General features: G+C 46.8%; 1 protein-coding gene across 1 annotated transcript; it reads right to left on the bottom strand.

The window, feature by feature from the left end:
- Window positions 1-347: 347 nt before the first annotated feature.
- On the bottom strand, window positions 348-15504 carry CTDNEP1 (CTD nuclear envelope phosphatase 1). The gene is made up of 8 exons (XM_083881543.1): window positions 15242-15504; window positions 11814-11880; window positions 10684-10802; window positions 9070-9141; window positions 7141-7257; window positions 4145-4256; window positions 2521-2605; window positions 348-1288 (listed from the first exon to the last, which is right to left on the bottom strand). The coding sequence occupies exons 1-8, from the start codon at window positions 15341-15343 to the stop codon at window positions 1228-1230; spliced, it is 735 nt and encodes a 244-aa protein (XP_083737669.1). The 5' UTR covers window positions 15344-15504; the 3' UTR covers window positions 348-1227.
- Between the last annotated feature and the right edge of the window lie 2772 nt (window positions 15505-18276).

Here is an 18276-nt window from a genome sequence, read left to right on the forward strand (position 1 = left end):
GTTCCATCCCAGTTTCCCCCAGTCCATCCCAGTTCTCTCCTGACACCTCCCAGTTCCCGCCCAGACCCTCCCAGTCTCTCCCAGTTTATCCCAGTTCCCTCCCAGTCCATCCCAGTTTCCTCCCAGTTTATCCCAGTTCCCTGTAAAGTAACGGCGGCCGGAGAGGGGCGTGGCCTCTGTAACGTGGGCGGGGCCTCGGTAACGGAGGAAAAACCATTACGTCATCCTGCGTTGCGTGATGACATCACCCACCCGCACCACCCAATCATCGCCTTGAGGGGGCGTGGCTTCAAACAGGGGGCGTGGCCAAGGGAAAAGGGGCGGAGCCAGAGCTGAGATGGACTGAACCATTGAGGGAAGAAAACGGGTGGGGACAAAGAGCCCTAAAATGGGTCTGGGGGGGATAAAACCCCCCAAAATGGGTCTGGGGGCGCCACAGGAACCACAAAAACGCCACAAACTGGGACCAAAAAGGGCTTTTAAAAACACAATTTTTTTTTTTGTTTGTTTTTTTTTTGAGGAAGGGGGGGAGGGGCTCCCAAATGTCCATCAGTCCCCAAAAACCCCCCAAAAAACCCCTCCCCCACCCCCAAAAAAATATTCAGGCACGTTGGGGGAGGGGCAGAGAGGTGAAAACCCCTCCCCCAATTAGAGAAACCGGAAGTGGGCGGGGCTAAATCTGACCACGCCCCTTTTTTGGGAGGAGGGGTCCCCAAATTTGGGGTGGGGGGGTGGGGGGGGTCCCCCCTTGGTGCTGGCGTTGAACCCTCTGGGATATTTCCAAAAAAATTTGGGGGTTTTCCCCAAATTTTGGGGGATTTTCCCAAAAAAATTTGGTTTTTCCCAAAAATTTTTGGGGTTTTTCCCAAAAAATTTGGTTTTTTTTTCCAAAAATTTTTGGGTTTTTATCCAAAATTTTGGGGGTTTTTCCCAAAAAAATTTGGGTTTTTTCCCCCAAAAATTTGGGGTTTTTTCCCAAAAAATTTGGATTTTTTTTCCCAAAAATTTGGGGGTTTTTTCCCAAATTTTGGAGTTTTTCCCAAAAAAATTTGGGTTTTTTCCCAAAAAATTTGGATTTTCTCCCAAATTTTGGCGTTTTTTTCCCAAATTTTGGGGGTTTTTTTCCAAAAATTTTGGGGTTTTCCCCAAAATTTGGGATCCCAGAGGGGGGAGGGGGAAAGTCCCCAAAGTTTGGGGGTCCCGGGGGGTCCCGGGGGGTCTCCGGGGTCACCAAAGGCGATGCTGGTGAAGGTTCCGGCTCAGAACCGAGCGCACGTCCGCCGTGAACCTGAAAATATTAAATTATTTTAGTTTATTTGGGGTTTTTTGGGGGTTTTTTTGGGAGGGAAGTTGGGAGGATTTTTTGGGAATTTTTGGAATTTTTTGGGGGGAAGTTGGGAGGATTTTTTGGGATTTTTTTGGGAATTTTTGGAGGTTTTTTGGGTTTTTTGGGGGGATTTTGGTGGGAGATTTTTTAGGATTTTTGGGGGTTTTGGGAGGGAGATTTTTTTGGGATTTTTGTGGGATTTTTTGGGGGGTTTTTTGGGGGTTTTGGGGAATTTTTTTTGTATTTCGGGAGGATTTTTTTTGTATTTTTTGGGGGGGTGTTTGGGGGGGGTTTGGGATTTTTGGGGGAATTTTTTTGGGTTTTTTGGGGGTTTTTGGTGGGAGATTTTTCGTAATTTTTGGGATTTTTTTGGGAGTTTTTTGGGGTTTTTTTGGGGGGGATTTTTTGGGATTTTTGGGGGAATTTTTGGGGGTTTTTGGGGTATTTTTGGGGGGGTTTTTGGAGGGCTTTTTTTGTTTGTTTTGGGGTTTTTTTGGGGAGGAGGGAGGAAAAAAAAACAAACAGGTGAGACCCCCCCAAATTCCCCCCTCCCCACCCAGGACCCCCCAAGTGACCCCAAATCCGCCCCCCCAACCCTCTCAAATCCCCCCAGGACCCCCCAAATCCCCCCCAGGACCCCCCAAATCCCCTCCAGGACCCTCCAAATCCCCTCCAGGACCCCCCACATTACCCCAGGACCCCCTAAATCCCCCCAAGCCCCTCCAGGACCACCCAAATCCACTCCAGGACCCCCCAAATCCCCCTCAAACCCCTCCAGGACCTTCCAGGACCCCCAAATTTCCCCCAAACCCCCCCAGGACCCACTAAACTCCCCCAGGACCCCCCAAACCCCTCCAGGACCCCCCAAATCCCCCTCAGGGTCCCCCAAATCCCTTCCAGGACCCCCCAAATCCCCCCAAATTCCCCCCAAACCCCTCCAGGACCTTCCAGGACCCCCCAAGACCCCCCAAACCCCTCCAGGACCCTCCAAATCCCCCCAGGACCCCCCCGGACTGACCTGAGTGCGTCCAGCATGGGCAGGAGGTTGAGCAGGGCCCCCAAATCCCTCCCAGGACCCTCCAAATCCCCCCCAAATCCCCCTCAAACCCCTCCAGGACCTTCCAGGACCCCCCCAAACCCCTCCAGGACCCCCCAAATCCCCCCAAATCCCCCCAGGACCCCCCAGGACTGACCTGAGTGCGTCCAGCATGGGCAGGAGGTTGAGCAGGGCCGTGTCCCCGGGGTCACTGAACCACGACTTGATGGGGATGGCGTTGTCTGGGGGGGAAATTTGGGATTTTTGGGGGGTCTTAGAGGAATTTGGGGGGTCCTGGGTGAAGTTTGGGGGTCTTGGAGGGGATTTGGGGGAATTTGGGGGGTCATGGAGGGGTTTGGGGGCGATTTGGAGGGTCCTGGGTGGGATTTGGGGGGTCCTGGAAGGGCTTGGGTGGGTTTTGGAGGGTCTTGGGTGGGATTTGGGGGGTCCTGGATGAGATCTGGGGGGTCCTGGAGGGGTTTTAATGGAATTGGGGGGGATTTGGGGGAGTTTTGGGGGGTCTTGGGTGGGATTTGGGGGGTTTGAGGAGGATTTGGGGGGGTCCCCAGGGGATTTGGGGGAAATTTGGAGGGTCCTGGAGGGGATTTAGGGGGTCCTGGAGGGGTTTCGATGGAATTTGGGGGGGATTTGGGGGAGTTTTGGGGGAGTTTTAGAGGGTCTTAGAGGAGTTTGGGGGGTCTGGGGGGGATTTGGGGGGTCTTGGGGGGGTTTTGGGGGTCCCCGGGGTGACTGAACCACGACTTGATGGGGATGGGATTGTCTGGATTTTTGGGAATATTTTGGGGACATTTTTGGGAATATTTTGGGGACATTTTTGGGACTTTTTGGGGACATTTTTGGGGCATTTTTGGGACATTTTTGGGAATACTTTGGGGACATTTTGGGGAGTATTTCGGGGATATTTTGAGGATATTTTGGGACAATTTTGGGGAATATTTTGGAATATTTTTTGGACATTTTTGGGAATATTTTGAGAATATTTTTGGCAATTTCAGAGGATTTTTGGTGCGATTTTTGGGAACATTTTTGTGACTATTTTGGGAACATCTTGGGGATATTTTTGGGAATATTTTTGGGACATTTTTGGGAATATTTTGGGACATTTTTGAGGATATTTTTGAGACATTTTTGGGAATTTTCTGGGGACATTTTGGGGTAATTTTAGGCCAATTTCAGGGGATTTTTGGGGCGATTTTGGGAGATTTTTTGGTCAATTTCGGGGGATTTTTGGGGTGATTTTGGGGAATATTTGGGGCAATTTCAGAGGATTTTTGGGGCAATTTCAAGGGATTTTTGGGGCAATTTTTGGTGTGATTTTGGGAATATTTTGGGGCAAATTTTGGGACTATTTTGGGGATTTTTGGTGCAGTTTTTGGGGATATTTTGGGCATATTTTAGCGATATTTTGGGGACATTTTTGGGAATATTTTTGGGACATTTTTGGGACTTTTGGGGGATATTTTGGGGACCTTTTTGGGACATTTTTGGGAATACTTTGTGGACATTTTGGAGAATATTTCGGGAATATTTTTGGGGCTATTTTGGGAATATTTGGGTCAATTTCAGAAGATTTTTGAGATGATTTTTAAGGATTTTGGGGGGCAATTTTGGGGCATTTTCAGGGCGATTTTTGGTGCGATTTTGGGATATTTTTGGGACAAATTTGAGGATATTTTGGGAATATTTTGGGGACATTTTTGGGGATATTTTAGAGATATTTTGGGAATATTTTGGGATATTTCTGGGTCTGTTTGGGGTACCTGGGTGGCTCCTGTAGGCGCCGGGGGAGTTGTCCAGGATGACGATGGAGGACAGGTCACTGTGCACCACCGACAGGTCCTTGATGTAACTGCCCAACTCCAGCGTGCAGTGCTGGGGGCGGGGCCCGTCAGGACACGCCCAGGGACACGCCCACCGAGCGGGGACACGCCCAGGGACACGCCCACCAACCAGGGACACGCCCATTCCCCATTGAGAGCACCCAGGGACACACCCACCACACCTTGGACACGCCCATTGTGCCTGGGAGAAACCCAAGGACACGCCCACCGAGCCTGGGACACGCCCACTTTACCTGGACACACCCAAGGGACACGCCCACTGAGCGTGGACACGCCCAGGGACACGCCCATTCCCCACTGAGAGCCCCCAAGGACACGCCCACTGAGCCTGGGACACGCCCACTGCACCTGGAACAAATCCAGGGACACGCCCACCATACCTGGGACACGCCCACCAAGGCTAGACACGCCCAGGGACACGCCCACTCTGCCAGGGACACGCCCATCTCACATTGACACTCTCCAGTGACACGCCCACCACACCTGGGACACGCCCAGGGACACGCCCACCGAGCCTGGACACGCCCAGGGACACACCCACCACACCTGGACACTCCCACCGAGTGTTGACACGCCCACCGAGCATGGACACGCCCAGGGTCACGCCCACTGTGCCTGGGACGCGCCCACAGAGCCTGAGACACGCCCACCACTCCTTGGACACGCCCACCGCGCATGGGACACGCCCATTTCACACTTACACCCTCCAGGGACACGCCCACTATACCTGAGTAAAACCTGTGACACGCCCACCAAGCCTGGGACACGCCCAAGGACACGCCCACCACACCGGGACTATGTCCCTACCTCACCTGTGGTGGTTTTACCTGTCACACACCTGCCCCAGGTGTGTATTTCCCTGTCCCCAGGTGTATCTCACCTGTCCCCAGGTGTATCTCACCTGTCCTTACCTGTCTATAGTATCATTGGTTGAGGCTGTCCCAGTTTTACCTGTCCCAGGTGTGTATTTACCTGTCCCAGGTGAGAGTTTTACCTGTCCCAGGTGTGTATTTACCTGTCCCACACCTATCCAGGTGAGAGTTTTACCTGTCCCAGGTGTGTATTTACCTGTCTATAGTATCGTCGGTTGAGAAGGTACATCACACTTGTCCCACACCTATCTCAGGTGTATCTCACCTGTCCCAGGTGAGTGTTTTACCTGTGCCCAGGTGTGTATTTACCTGTCCAGGTGTACTCACTTGTCTATAGTATTGGTGGTTCAGGACCCCACACCTGTCCCAGGTGAGGTTATCTGTGTCCCCAGGTGTGTGTTTACCTGTCCCAGGTGTGTGTTTACCTGTCTGTAGTATCTCCTGTTGAGGCTGTACCTCACACCTGTCCCAGGTGAGGTTACCTGTGTCCCCAGGTGTGTATTTACCTGTCCAGGTGTGTATTTACCTGTCCCCAGGTGTGTATTTACCTGTCCCAGGTGTGTATTTACCTGTCCAGGTGTGTATTTCCCTGCCCAGGTGTGTATTTACCTGTCCAGGTGTGTATTTCCCTGCCCAGGTGTGTATTTCCCTGCCCAGGTGTGTATTTCCCTGTCCAGGTGTGTTATTTACCTGTCCCAGGTGTGTATTTACCTGCCCAGGTGTGTATTTCCCTGCCCAGGTGTGTATTTCCCTGCCCAGGTGTGTATTTCCCTGTCCAGGTGTGTTATTTACCTGTCCAGGTGTGTATTTCCCTGCCCAGGTGTGTATTTCCCTGTCCAGGTGTGTATTTACCTGTCCCAGGTGTGTATTTACCTGTCCAGGTGTGTATTTCCCTGCCCAGGTGAGTATTTACCTGTCCCAGGTGTGTATTTCCCTGTCCAGGTGTGTATTTCCCTGCCCAGGTGAGTATTTACCTGTCCCAGGTGTGTATTTACCTGTCCCAGGTGTGTATTTACCTGTCTCACCTGTCCCAGGTGTGTATTTCCCTGCCCAGGTGTGTATTTCCCTGCCCAGGTGTGTATTTACCTGCCCCAGGTGTGTATTTACCTGCCCAGGTGTGTATTTACCTGTCCCCAGGTGTGTATTTCCCTGCCCAGGTGTGTATTTACCTGCCCCAGGTGTGTATTTACCTGCCCAGGTGTGTATTTACCTGTCCCCAGGTGTGTATTTCCCTGTCCCCAGGTGTGTATTTACCTGTCCAGGTGTGCATTTACCTGTCCCAGGTGTGCATTTACCTGTCCCAGGTGTGTATTTACCTGCCCAGGTGTGTATTTACCTGTCCCCAGGTGTGTATTTCCCTGCCCAGGTGTGTATTTACCTGCCCAGGTGAGTATTTACCTGCCCAGGTGTGTATTTCCCTGTCCCCAGGTGTGTATTTCCCTCCCCAGGTGTGTATTTCCCTGTCCCAGGTGTGTGTTTTACCTGTCCCAGGTGAGTATTTACCTGCCCCAGGTGTGTATTTCCCTGCCCCAGGTGTGTGTTTACCTGTCCCAGGTGTGTATTTCCCTGCCCAGGTGTGTATTTACCTGTCCCCAGGTGTGTATTTACCTGTCTCACCTGTCCCCAGGTGTGTGTTTACCTGTCCCCAGGTGTGTATTTACCTGTCCCCAGGTGTGTATTTACCTGTCCCAGGTGTGTATTTACCTGTCCAGGTGTGTATTTACCTGCCCAGGTGTGTATTTACCTGTCCCAGGTGTGTATTTCCCTGCCCAGGTGAGTATTTACCTGTCCAGGTGTGTATTTACCTGTCCAGGTGTGTATTTCCCTGTCCCCAGGTGTGCTCACCTGTCTATAGTATCTCCTGTTGAGGCTGTACCTCACACCTGTCCCAGGTGAGGTTACCTGTGTCCCCAGGTGTGTATTTACCTGTCCCCAGGTGTGTATTTACCTGTCCCCAGGTGTGTATTTACCTGTCTGTAGTATCTCCTGTTGAGGATGCAGGTGTGTTATTTACCTGTCTCACCTGTCCCCAGGTGTGCTCACCTGTCTGTAGTATCTCCTGTTGAGGATGCTGCGGTTGTTGTCGAGTTTATCGGCCACGGCGCAGCCGTAGATCTCCATGCTGGCCGTGAACACGACCAGCTCGTACCACTGGCTCACCTGGCGGGAAAGTTGGGACATTTTGGGAAAATTTTGGAAATTTTGGGAAAATTTGGGAATTTGGGAATTTTTTGGATTTTTGGGGGGGATTTTTGGAGGGTTTTTTGGCAATTTTTGGGGATTTTTGGGAGATTTTGGGAGGATTTTTGGATCTCCATGCTGGCCGTGAACACAACCAGCTCGTACCACTGGCTCACCTGGGGAATCCCAAAATTCAGGGAAAATTTGGGAATTTTGGGAATTTTTGGGATTCTTTTTTGATTTTTTGAGGGATTTTTTTGGGGTTTTTTTGGCAATTTTTGGGGATTTTTGGAGGGTATTTTGGGGATTTTGGAGCCGTGAACACGACCAGCTCCTACCACTGGCTCACCTGGGGAAATTTGGGGGAAAATAAGGGGATTTTGGGAATTTCGGGAAAATTCGGGAATTTGGGGATTTTTAGGGATTTTTTGGGAATTATTTTGGGGATTTTTTTGGGGGATTTTTTGGGATTTTTTTTGATTTTTTTTGGGATTTTTTGGGATTTTTTGGAGATTTTTTTGGATTTTTTTGGGGGGAATTTGGAGGGATTCTTGAACCACCGGCTCACCTGGAAACCCCCAAAATTTGGGACATTTTGGGAAAATTTGGGAAGTTCACAAATTTTGGGAATTTTTGGGGATTTTTTGGGATTTTTTTTGGATTTTTTGGGATTTTTTTTGGGATTTTTTGGGATTTTTTTGGGATTTTTGGGCTGCGAATCACCAAAACACGCCCAGCTCGTACCACCGGCTCACCTGGGAAATCCCAAAATTTGGGGTCAATTTGGGACATTTTGGGAAAATTCACAAATTTTGGGGATTTTTGGGAAAATTCACAAATTTTGGGGATTTTTTTTTTTTAATTTTTTTATGGGGTTTTTTGGGATTTTTTGGGGGATTTTTGGGCCACGGATCTTTAAATCCCACTGGCTCACCTGGGGAATTCGGGACATTTTGGGGTGAATTTGGGACACTTTGGGAAAATTCACAAATTTGGGGAATTTTTCGGGAATTTTTGGGGGGTTTTGGGATTTTTTTAGGAGATTTTTGAGACATTTTTTGGGATTTTTTGAGGGATTTTTGAACCACCAGCTCAGCTGGAAACCCCCAAAATTTGGGGTCAATTTAAGACATTTTGGGAAGTTTTGGGGGGATTTTGAGGGGATTTTTTTGGGATATTTTGGGGGATTTTTTGGGGGATTTTTTAGGGGATTTTTTGGGATTTTTTTGGGATTTTTTTTGGGATTTTTTTTGGGATTTTTGTGGAAAATTTTTTGGGAATTTTTTTTTAATTTTTCGGGGGATTTGGGGGGGGATTTTTTGGGGAGATTTTTGGATGAATTTGGGGATTTTTTGGGGGGATTTTGGGGGTGAATTTTGGGGTGAATTCGGGTTATTTTTGGGGTGAATTTGGGGGGTTTTTTTCAGGTAAATTTGGGATTTTTGGGGGGATTTGGGGGTAAATTTGGGGATTTTTGGGGCACTTTTTGGGGGAATTTTCTGTAATTTTGGGGGGATTTTTTGGGACTTTGGGGGGGATTTTTTGGTGATTTTGGGGGGATTTTTTGGGTTGAATTTTGGGGGTTTTTGGGCTGAATTTGGGAGGTTTTGGGGAGAATTTTTGGGATTTTTGGGGGAATTTTTTGTGATTTTTGGGGGGGATTTTTTTGGATTTTGGGGGGGATTTTTTGGTAATTTTGGGGGGATTTTTGGGGGGATTTATTGGGGGATTTGGGAGAATTTTTGGGCACTTTTTGGGGTGAATTTTGGGATTTTTTTGGGGCTCACTCACCACCTCCAGGAAGAAATCCACGTGGGGCCGTTTGTGCACGAAGAACCTCACGGGGTGTTTGTCGATCACCACCTGGGGACCCCAAAAATCACCTTGGGGACCCCAAAAACCCCCCAAAATTCCCCTGGGAGCCCCAAAATCAGCCCCAGGACCCCAAAAATCACCTTTGGGACCCCAAAAATCACATTTGGGACCCCAAAATCAGCCCTGGGACCCCCAAAAACCCCCAAAACCACCCCAAAAAATCCCCCAAAAAACCTGAAAAAAACCACAAAACAACCCCCCAAAAATTCCAAAAAAAAAATCTTAAAAAATCCCAAATTTTCCCAAAATCTCCGTTTTTCACCCCAAGACCTTGAGGATGAAGTTGGGGGCGTCCCTGAGACTCAAAACACCCCCAAAAAATCCCCCAAAAAATCACGAAAAATCACTAAAAAATCACCAAAAAAAAAAGCCGAAAAAAAATACGAAAAAAATTCCAAAAATTCCCAAAAAAATTCCCAAATTTTCCCCAACTTGTGTTTTTTCCCCCCAGACCTTGAGGATGAAGTCTGGGGGCGTCCCAGGCCTCACGGTGGGTCTCAGGACCCCCCAAAATCCCCCCAAAAAATCACGAAAAAAATGCGAAAAAAATACAAAAAAAAAATCCAAAAAAAAAATCCGAAAAAAATCCCCCAAAATTCCCAAATTTTCCCAAAATTGTGGGTTTTTTAAGGATGAAGTTGGGGGGTGTCCAAGGTCTCAGGACACCCCAAAAAAACCCCCCAAAAAAACCCAAAAAAATCACGAAAAATCACAAAAAAATCATAAAAAATCATTAAAAAATCGCAAAAAAAATCTGAAAAAAATTCCAAAAATTCCCAAAAAATTCCCAATTTTTTCCCAAATCATCTTTTTCCCCCCAGACCTTGAGGATGAAGTCTGGGGGCGTCCCAGGCCTCACGGTGGGTCTCAGGACCCCCCCAAAATCCCCCCAAAAAAATCACGAAAAAAAATGCAAAAAAATCCAAAAAAAAATCCGAAAAAAATCCCCAAAATTCCCAAATTTTCCCAAAATTGTGGGTTTTTTAAGGATGAAGTCAGGGGGTTCCCTGGGCTTCAAAACACCCAAAAAAACCCCCAAAAAATCAGCCAAAAAATCACAAAAAAATGCAAAAAATCACCAAAAAAAAGCCGAAAAAAATTCCAAAAAAATTCCAAAAATTCCCAAAAATTCCCAAATTTCCCCAAAATGCCCATTTTCCCCCCAAACCTTGAGGATGAAGTCTGGGGGCGTCCCAGGCCTCACTGTGGGTCTCAGGACCCCCCAAAATCACCCAAAAAATCCCCCAAAAATCACCAAAAAATCACAAAAAAAATCGCGAAAAAAATCCGAAAAAAATCCCAAAAATTCCCAAAAAATTCCCAAATTTTCCCAAAATCGTGGCTTTTTTAAGGATGAAGTCTGGGGTTCTCTGGGCCTCAGGACCCCCCAAAAAACCAAAAAAATCAGCCAAAAAATCACAAAAAAATCATAAAAAATCATTAAAAAATCGCAAAAAAAATCCGAAAAAAATTCCAAAAATTCCCAAAAAATTCCCAATTTTTTCCCAAATCATCTTTTTCCCCCCAGACCTTGAGGATGAAGTCTGGGGGCGTCCCAGGCCTCACGGTGGGTCTCAGGACCCCGTCGTGGTGGGAGTGGATCAAAGTCTCGTCCAGGTCCAGCACCAGGATCTTCCTCTTCACCTGGTCTGGGGCAAAAACAACGAGTTTTGGGACAAAAATCCTCAATTTTGGGGGAATTTTTGGGATTTTAGGGGGAAATTGGGGATTTTGGGGGAAATTTGGGGGTTTTGAGGGAAAAATTCGGGGGAATTTTGGGGATTTTGGGGAAAACTTTGGGGTTTTGGGGGGAATTTTGGGGAAAATTTTGGGATTTGGGGGGAATTTTGGGGATTTGGGGGAAATTTGGGGATTTGGGGAAAATTTTGGGAAAATTCTGGGGTTTGGGGGGAAAATTTTGGGAAAATTTGGGCGTTTTGGGGGAAATTTGGGATTTTGGGGGGAAATTGGGGGATTTTGGGGGAATTTGAGGGAAATTTTGGGGGATTTGGGGGTGAAAATTGGGGCAAATTTGGGCGTTTTGGGACAGAATTTGGGAATTTTGGGGAAATTCTGGGAATTTTGGGGGGTTTGGGGCAAATTTTGGGGCTTCGGGAGGAAATTTGGGGCAAAATTTGGGGGATTTGGGGTGAAATTTGGGTATTGAGGGTGAAATTTGGGGAGTTTCAAGCAAATTTTGGGGTTTTTTCCCCCAAATTTCCATTTATTTCCTCCTATTTTAATTTTTTTCCCAAACTTATGTTTATTTTCCCCCAATTTTCTTTTTTTTTTTGCCCCGTTTTGGGTTTATTTTCCCCAATTTTGGTTATTTTTTTCCCCAAAATGTTGGTTTTTTCCCCCCCAAATTTCCATTTTTTCCCCCAAATTTATGGTTTTTTCCCCAAATTTCATTATTTTTGTTATTTTCATTTTTTTTCCCCAATTTTTGAATTTTTCCCCAAATTTTGAATTTTTTTTCTGAAAATTTTGAATTTTTTTCCCAAATTTTAATATTCTCCCCCCAAATTTATGGGTTTTTTTCCAAAATTTTGGGGTTTTTTCCCCAAATTTCCATTTTTTTCCCCCAAATTTATGTTTTTTCCCCAAATTTCGTTATTTTTGTCCCAAAATTTGGGTTTTTTGCCGCGTTTTGGACTCACTGAGGCGGTTCCTGGAGATGGGGGAGAGGGGCAGGACGTCGTATCTCACAGTCTGGTATTGGATCACCTGAAACGGGACAGAAAAAACACAAAATTTTGGGGCTCCACAAATTCAAGAACCTCCAAAATCCTCCCCAAAAAAATTCCCCCAAAATCCCAAAAATTCGCCACAAAAATTCCCAAAAAATTCACCCCAAAAATCCCCAAAAATTCTCACAAAAAATCCCAAAAATCAAAAAAATTCACCCAAAAAATCCAAAAAAATTCGCCCAAAAATCCACAAAATTCACCCCAAAAATCTCCAAAATTCACCAAAAAAATCCCCAAAAAATTCCCTCAAAATATCCTAAAAATCCCCTAAAAAATCTCCCAAAATTCCCCCAAAAAATCCCCAAAATTCACCCAAAAAATCTCCAAAATTCGCCCCAAAATTCCCCAAAAATTCACAAAAAAAATCCCCAAAATTCACCCAAAAATCTTTAAAATTCACCCCAAAATTCACCCAAAAAATCCACCAAAAAATCCCAAAAAATTCTCCCAAAATTCACAGAAAAAGTCCCCAAAATTCACCCAAAAATATCCCCAAAATTTTCCTTAAAATCCCCAAAATTCATCTCAAAATTCACCCAAAAATCCCCTAAAAAATCTCCAAAATTCACCCAAAAAATCCCGAAAATTCCCCCCAAAAATCCTCCAAAATTTGCACCAAAAATTCACAAAAAATTCTCCCAAAAATCCCCCAAAATTCACAAAAAAAATCCCCAAAATTCAACCAAAAATTCAACCAAAAAATCCACAAAAATTCACCCAAAAAATCCACAAAATTCACCCAAAAATTCACCCCAAAACCTCCCAAAATTGCCCAAAAAATCCCCCCAAACCCCAAAAATTCCCCCGAAAACTCCCAAAAATCTCTAAAATTCCCCCCAAAATCCTTCAAAATTCCCCCAGGACCCGAAATTCCCAAAAATTCCCCCAAAATTCCAAAAAAAATTGGGAATTTTCCACTTGGCCCCTCCCCCCATCCCAAAATAGCCCCGGCCCCTCCCCCACCCCCCCCTCCCCCCCCGGGCCCGAGTCAACCTTGAAAAGTCCCAAAAAACCCCAAAAATCTCCAAATTTATCCCCAAAAAACCAAAATCATCTCGAGGGATTCAAAAAATATTTTAAAATCCAAAAAAACCCCAAAATTTCCCCAAAAATTTCAAAATTGTCCCAAAAAAATTCAAAACTCTCCCCCAAAAGTCCCAGATTTATCCCAGAAAATCCAAAATTCCCCCCAAAAATCTCAAATTCATCCCAAAAAATCCCAAATTGTCCCAAAATTATCTCGAGGGATTCAAAAAATATTCAAAAAACCCCAAAATTATCCCAAAAAAATCCAAAATTATCCCAAAAAAATCCCCAGAATTTCCCCCCAAACCCCAAAATTCCCCCAAATTCTCTAAAATTCTCCCCCAAAACCCTCAGAAAATTCCCAAAAAGCTCCAAAAATTCCCAGAAAAACCTCCAAAAACTCCCCAAAATCCCTAAAAATTCCCCACAAAACTGAAAACTCCCCAAAACCTCTGAAAATTCCCCCCAAAAAACCCCAAAACTCCCAAAACCCTCAAAAAATCCCCCAAAAAACTCCAAAAATCCCCCCAAATCCTCCAAAAACTCCCAAAACTCCCAAATTCAGAAAAAAACCACCAAAAATCTCCCCCAAAATTTGTGCAAATTCCTAAAAAAAGTCAAAATTTTCACCAAAAAAAATCAAAAAATCCCCAAAAATCCTCAAAAAACTCCAAAAATCCCCAAAAAATCCCCAAAAATCCCCAAAAAACCCCCCAAAAATTCCCAAAAATTCTGAAAAAATTCCCAAAAATTCCCTGAAAAGTCCCAAATTTCCCTGTCCTGTCATTCCTGGTGACCCCAAACCCCTCCTGGGTCATTCCCAGTGTCCCCAAATCCATCCTGGGATTGTCCCAGTGACCCCAAATCCATCCTGGGACTCTCTTGGTGTCCCCAAATCTGTCCCAGGACTGTCCTGGTGTCCCCAAAACCTTCCTGGTCACTCTCAGTGATCCCAAATGTGTCCTGGGACTCTCCTGGTGGCCCCAAAATCCATCCCAGGACTCTCCCAGTGTCCCCAAATCTGTCCTGGTCATTCTCAGTGATCCCAGATCTGTCCCAGGACCATCCCAGGGTCCCCAAATTCCTCCTGGTCACTCCTGGTGTCCCCAAAACCTTCCAGGTCATTCTCAGTGTCCCCAAATCTGTCCTGGTCATTCTCAGTGATCCCAGATCCGTCCCAGGATTGTCCCAGTGACCCCAAATCCCTCCTGGTCACTCCTGGTGATCCCAAAACCTTCCTGGGACCTTCCTGATGATCCCAAATCCCTCCTGGTCATTCCTAGTGATCCCAAATCTGTCCCAGGATCGTCCTGATGTCCCTAAAACCTTCCTGGTCATTCCTGGTGATCCCAAATCTGTCCCAGGACTCTCCTGGTGTCCCCAAAACCTTCCTGGTTACTCCTGGTGATCCTAAATCTGTCCCAGGACTCTCCCAGTGTCCTCAAATCCATCCTGGGACCTTCCTGATGATCCCAAATCCCTCCTGGTCACTCCTGGTGTCCTCAAATCCATCCTGGGACTGTCCTGGTGACCCCAAATCTGTCCTGGGACTTTCCTGGTGTCCCCAAATCCCTCCTGGGACCCTCCTGGTGATCCCAAATCTGTCCCAGGATTGTCCTGGTGTCCTCAAAACTTTCCTGGTCATTCCCAGTGTCCCCAAATCCCTCCTGGGACTGTCCCGATGACCCTGAAACCTTCTCAAAACTCTCCCAGTGACCCCAAATCTGTCCTGGGACTCTCCTGGTGTCCCCAAAACCTTCCTGGTTACTCCTGGTGATCCCAAACCCCTCCTGGGGCTCTCCCGATATTTCCAGGATTGTCCCGGATTTTTCCCGGTTTTTTCCCGATTTTTTCCCGTTTTTTTTCCCGGTTCCTCTCCGTTGTTCCCTTTCACCTCCCTCCCGTTCCTTTCCCTGTTATCTCCTCCCCGTTATTCCCTTTCCATTCCCGTTTTATCCCCGTTAATTCTCGTTTTACCCCCATTAATCCCGTTTTTTTTCCGATTTATCCCCGTTTTACCCCCGTTAATCCCCATTTTATCCTCTTTAATTCCCGTTAGATCCCGTTTTATCCCCGTTAATCCCCGTTTTACCCCGTTCTACCCCCGTTAATCCCCGTTTTACCCCCTTTTACCCCCGTTAATCCCCTTTTATCCCCGGTTTATCCCGTTTTATCCCCATTAATCCCCATTTTACCCCCATTAATCCCCATTTTACCCCCGTTAATCCCCGTTTTACCCCCGTTAACCCCCGTTTTACCCCCTTTTCCCCCCGTTTTCCCCCCGTTTCCCCCCGTCGTGTCCCGGTACTCACGGTGCGGACCTGCCTCCTGAGCAGGTAGAGCACGAAGCTCCAGAGTTTGGCGGCGAAGGCCACGAAGGAGCGGAGGCCGAGCAGGCACTGGCTGCGCATCATCCCGCTCCCGGGGCCGCCGCCCGGCTCCGCCAGCTTCTCCCGCAGCCCCCGGGCCGGGGGGCGCCGCCGGGGCCGGGCCCGGGGCCGTTCCGAGCCCTCAGCGGGAGCGCCGGGAGCGGCAACGGGGCCGGGCCGGGGCCGCCGCCATCGCCGCCATCGCCCCGCCGCCACTTCCGGCAACGCGCTTCCGGGGCACGCACGGCCAGGGGGGCGGGGCTACGCACAGAGAGGCGGGGCTAATGGGGCATAGGAATGAATGGAAGGGGCGGGGCTTAATGCGAATGAGGGGCGGGGCTACGCACGGAGGGGGCGTGGCTATTGGGCCATAGAAAACAATGGAGGGGCGGGGCTTAACGCAGGGGAGGGGCTATTGGGCAATAGCAACGAATGGAGGGGGCGTGGCTTGAACGCAGGGGCGGTTTGGGCCATAGAAATGAATAGAAGAAGCGAGGCCTAACGAAAAAGGGGCGGGGCTACGCAAAGAGGGCGGAGCTATTGGGCCATAGACATGAATGGAGGAGGCGTGGCTTGAACGCAGGGGCGGTTTGAACCATAGAAATGAATGGAGGGGGCGTGGCTTAACGCAAAGAAGGGGCGTGGGTTTTAAACCTTATAAATGAATGGAGGGGCGGGGCTACAAACAGAGGGCGGGGCTATTGGGCCATAGAAATGAACGGAGGGGGCGTGGCTTGAACGCAGAGGCGGTTTGGGCCATTGAAATTAATGGAGAGGGCGTGGTTTATATAAAGGGGCGGGGCTATGCACAGAAGGCGGGGCTATTGGGCCATAGACATGAATGGAGGGGGCGTGGCTTAATGCAGGGGCCGTTGGCCCATGGAAATGAATGGAGGGGGCGTAGCTTAACGCAGGAGAGGGGCGGGGCTATTGGGCCATAGGAATGAATGGAACGGGCGTGGCTTAGATAAAGGGGCGGGGCTACGCACGGCGGGGCCGTTGGCCCATAGAAACGACTGGAGGGGGCGTGGCTTAATGCAGGGACGGTTTGGGCAATAGAAATGAATGGAGGGGGCGTGGCTTAAAGGTGGGGGCGTGGCCTCTGGTTATAAGGGAATAGAGGGATGCGGTTAGTGGGCGGGGCTATGTAAATTAGGGGCCGGGCTAATGGTAAAATAGCAATGCCTGGGCAATGATTGACAGCCTGTATGTAAATTAGGGGGCGTGGCTTTTGATATTGGGGTCAATAACTAAGCAGTGATTGACAGGACGTTTATGTAAATTAGGGGGCGTGGTTTCTATAATCAGAATTAATTCAGACCATAATGATTGGTAGTTGATATGTAAATTAGGGGGCGTGGTTTATTCTCTGGGGCTTGATACATTTATGCAAATTAGGTTCTATATTATGGATGATTGACATTTCCATTATGCAAATTAAGGAGTGTGTTCTATAGATTTTAAATATTATAATTTTATTTAAATGAGGGGGCGTGGCCTCCTCTTGAAGCCCCTCCCACTCCTCAAAATCCAGGGGGTTTTCCCGCCCAAAATTGGGAAATTTTTTCCTCCAAAATGGGATTTTTTTTCCCCTTAACATTGGAATTTTTTCTCCCAAAATTAGGATTTTTTTCCCCTAAAATTGGGGATTTTTCTTCCCTAAAAAATCGAGATTTTTCCCCCCCCAAATTTTGAATTTTCCCACCCAAAACTTGGGATTTTTTCCCTTAAAAATTGGGATTTTTCCACTTAAAATTTGTGACTTTTTTTCCCCCCAAAATTGGGATTTTTTTTTCCCCCAAAATTGGGATTTTTTTTCCCCCCAAAATTGGGATTTTTTTTCCTCTAAAATTGGGATTTTTTTTTTTCTCCTCCAAAACTGTCAGGAGTTTTTATTGGGAGAAAAACGGGGATTTTGGGGGGAAAAAAAGTGGAAAATTTTGGATTTTATTCCTGAAACAATAAAGAAAGAGAAAGGAGGTTGAGAACCTCAAAATTTTGGGAAAAAACCCCTAAAATTCCCATGAAATTCCCATAAAATTCCCCAAAAAAAGACCCAGAAACGACGGAATTGTCAGAGTTTTTATTGAGGTGAAATTTTGGGGTGAAAATCCCCAAAATTAGGAAAAAACAGCAAAAAACTGGGTGGGAATTGAGAAATTTTCATTCCCAGAAAATCCGGAAGGAGATAAAGGGGTGAAAACCCCAAAATATTTGGGATAAATCCCAAAATTCCAAAAAAAAAAAATAGGAAAAAACTCATTTTTTTGAGTTTTAACTTGGAAAAAAACAGGAAATTTTTGGGATAAAAACCCCAAAAAATGGGGAAAAAACTCGGAGATTTTGGAATTTCAACTTCAGAAAGTCTGGGAAGAGAAGAGAGAAGAGAAACACCCGAAATATTTGGGATAATCCCCAAAAAAACCAAATTTCCCTCCCAAAAAGCCTCAAATTTCTCCAAAAAAGCCTCAAATTTCTCCAATAAAGCCAAAAATTTCCCCCCAAACCCCCAAATTTTCTCAAAAACGCCCAAAATTTCCCCCCGAAAAACTCCAAATTTCCCCCCAAAAGCCCAAATTCCTCCCAAAAATTCTCAAAAAAACCCGAAATCCCAAAAATTTCCCCCAAAATCTCACCTGGATTTCGAGGCTGGAGGAGCCAAAAAGGTCCCGGGGCTGTTCCAGGGGACTCTGGGGAGGGAAAATTCAAAAAAAATTTGGATTTTTTGGGTTTTTTTCCCCCAAATTTTGGGGTTTTTTCCCCAAATTTTGGGGTTTTTTTCCTCATATTTTGGGGTTTTTTTCCTCTAAATTTTGGAGTTTTTTTCCCCCAAATTTTGGGGTTTTTTTCCCCAAATTTTGGAGATTTTGGGGTCTCACCTGGGGGGTTTTTGGGGTCTCTTCTTCTTCTTCTTCCTCCTCTTCCTCCATCAGGCTCAGGCTGGGGGGGTTGGTGAAAAAAAACCAAAAAAAAACCCC

This window comes from Zosterops lateralis (genome assembly GCF_965231275.1).
Source record: "Zosterops lateralis genome assembly, chromosome: 34".
Classification (NCBI taxonomy): Eukaryota; Metazoa; Chordata; class Aves; order Passeriformes; family Zosteropidae; genus Zosterops; species Zosterops lateralis.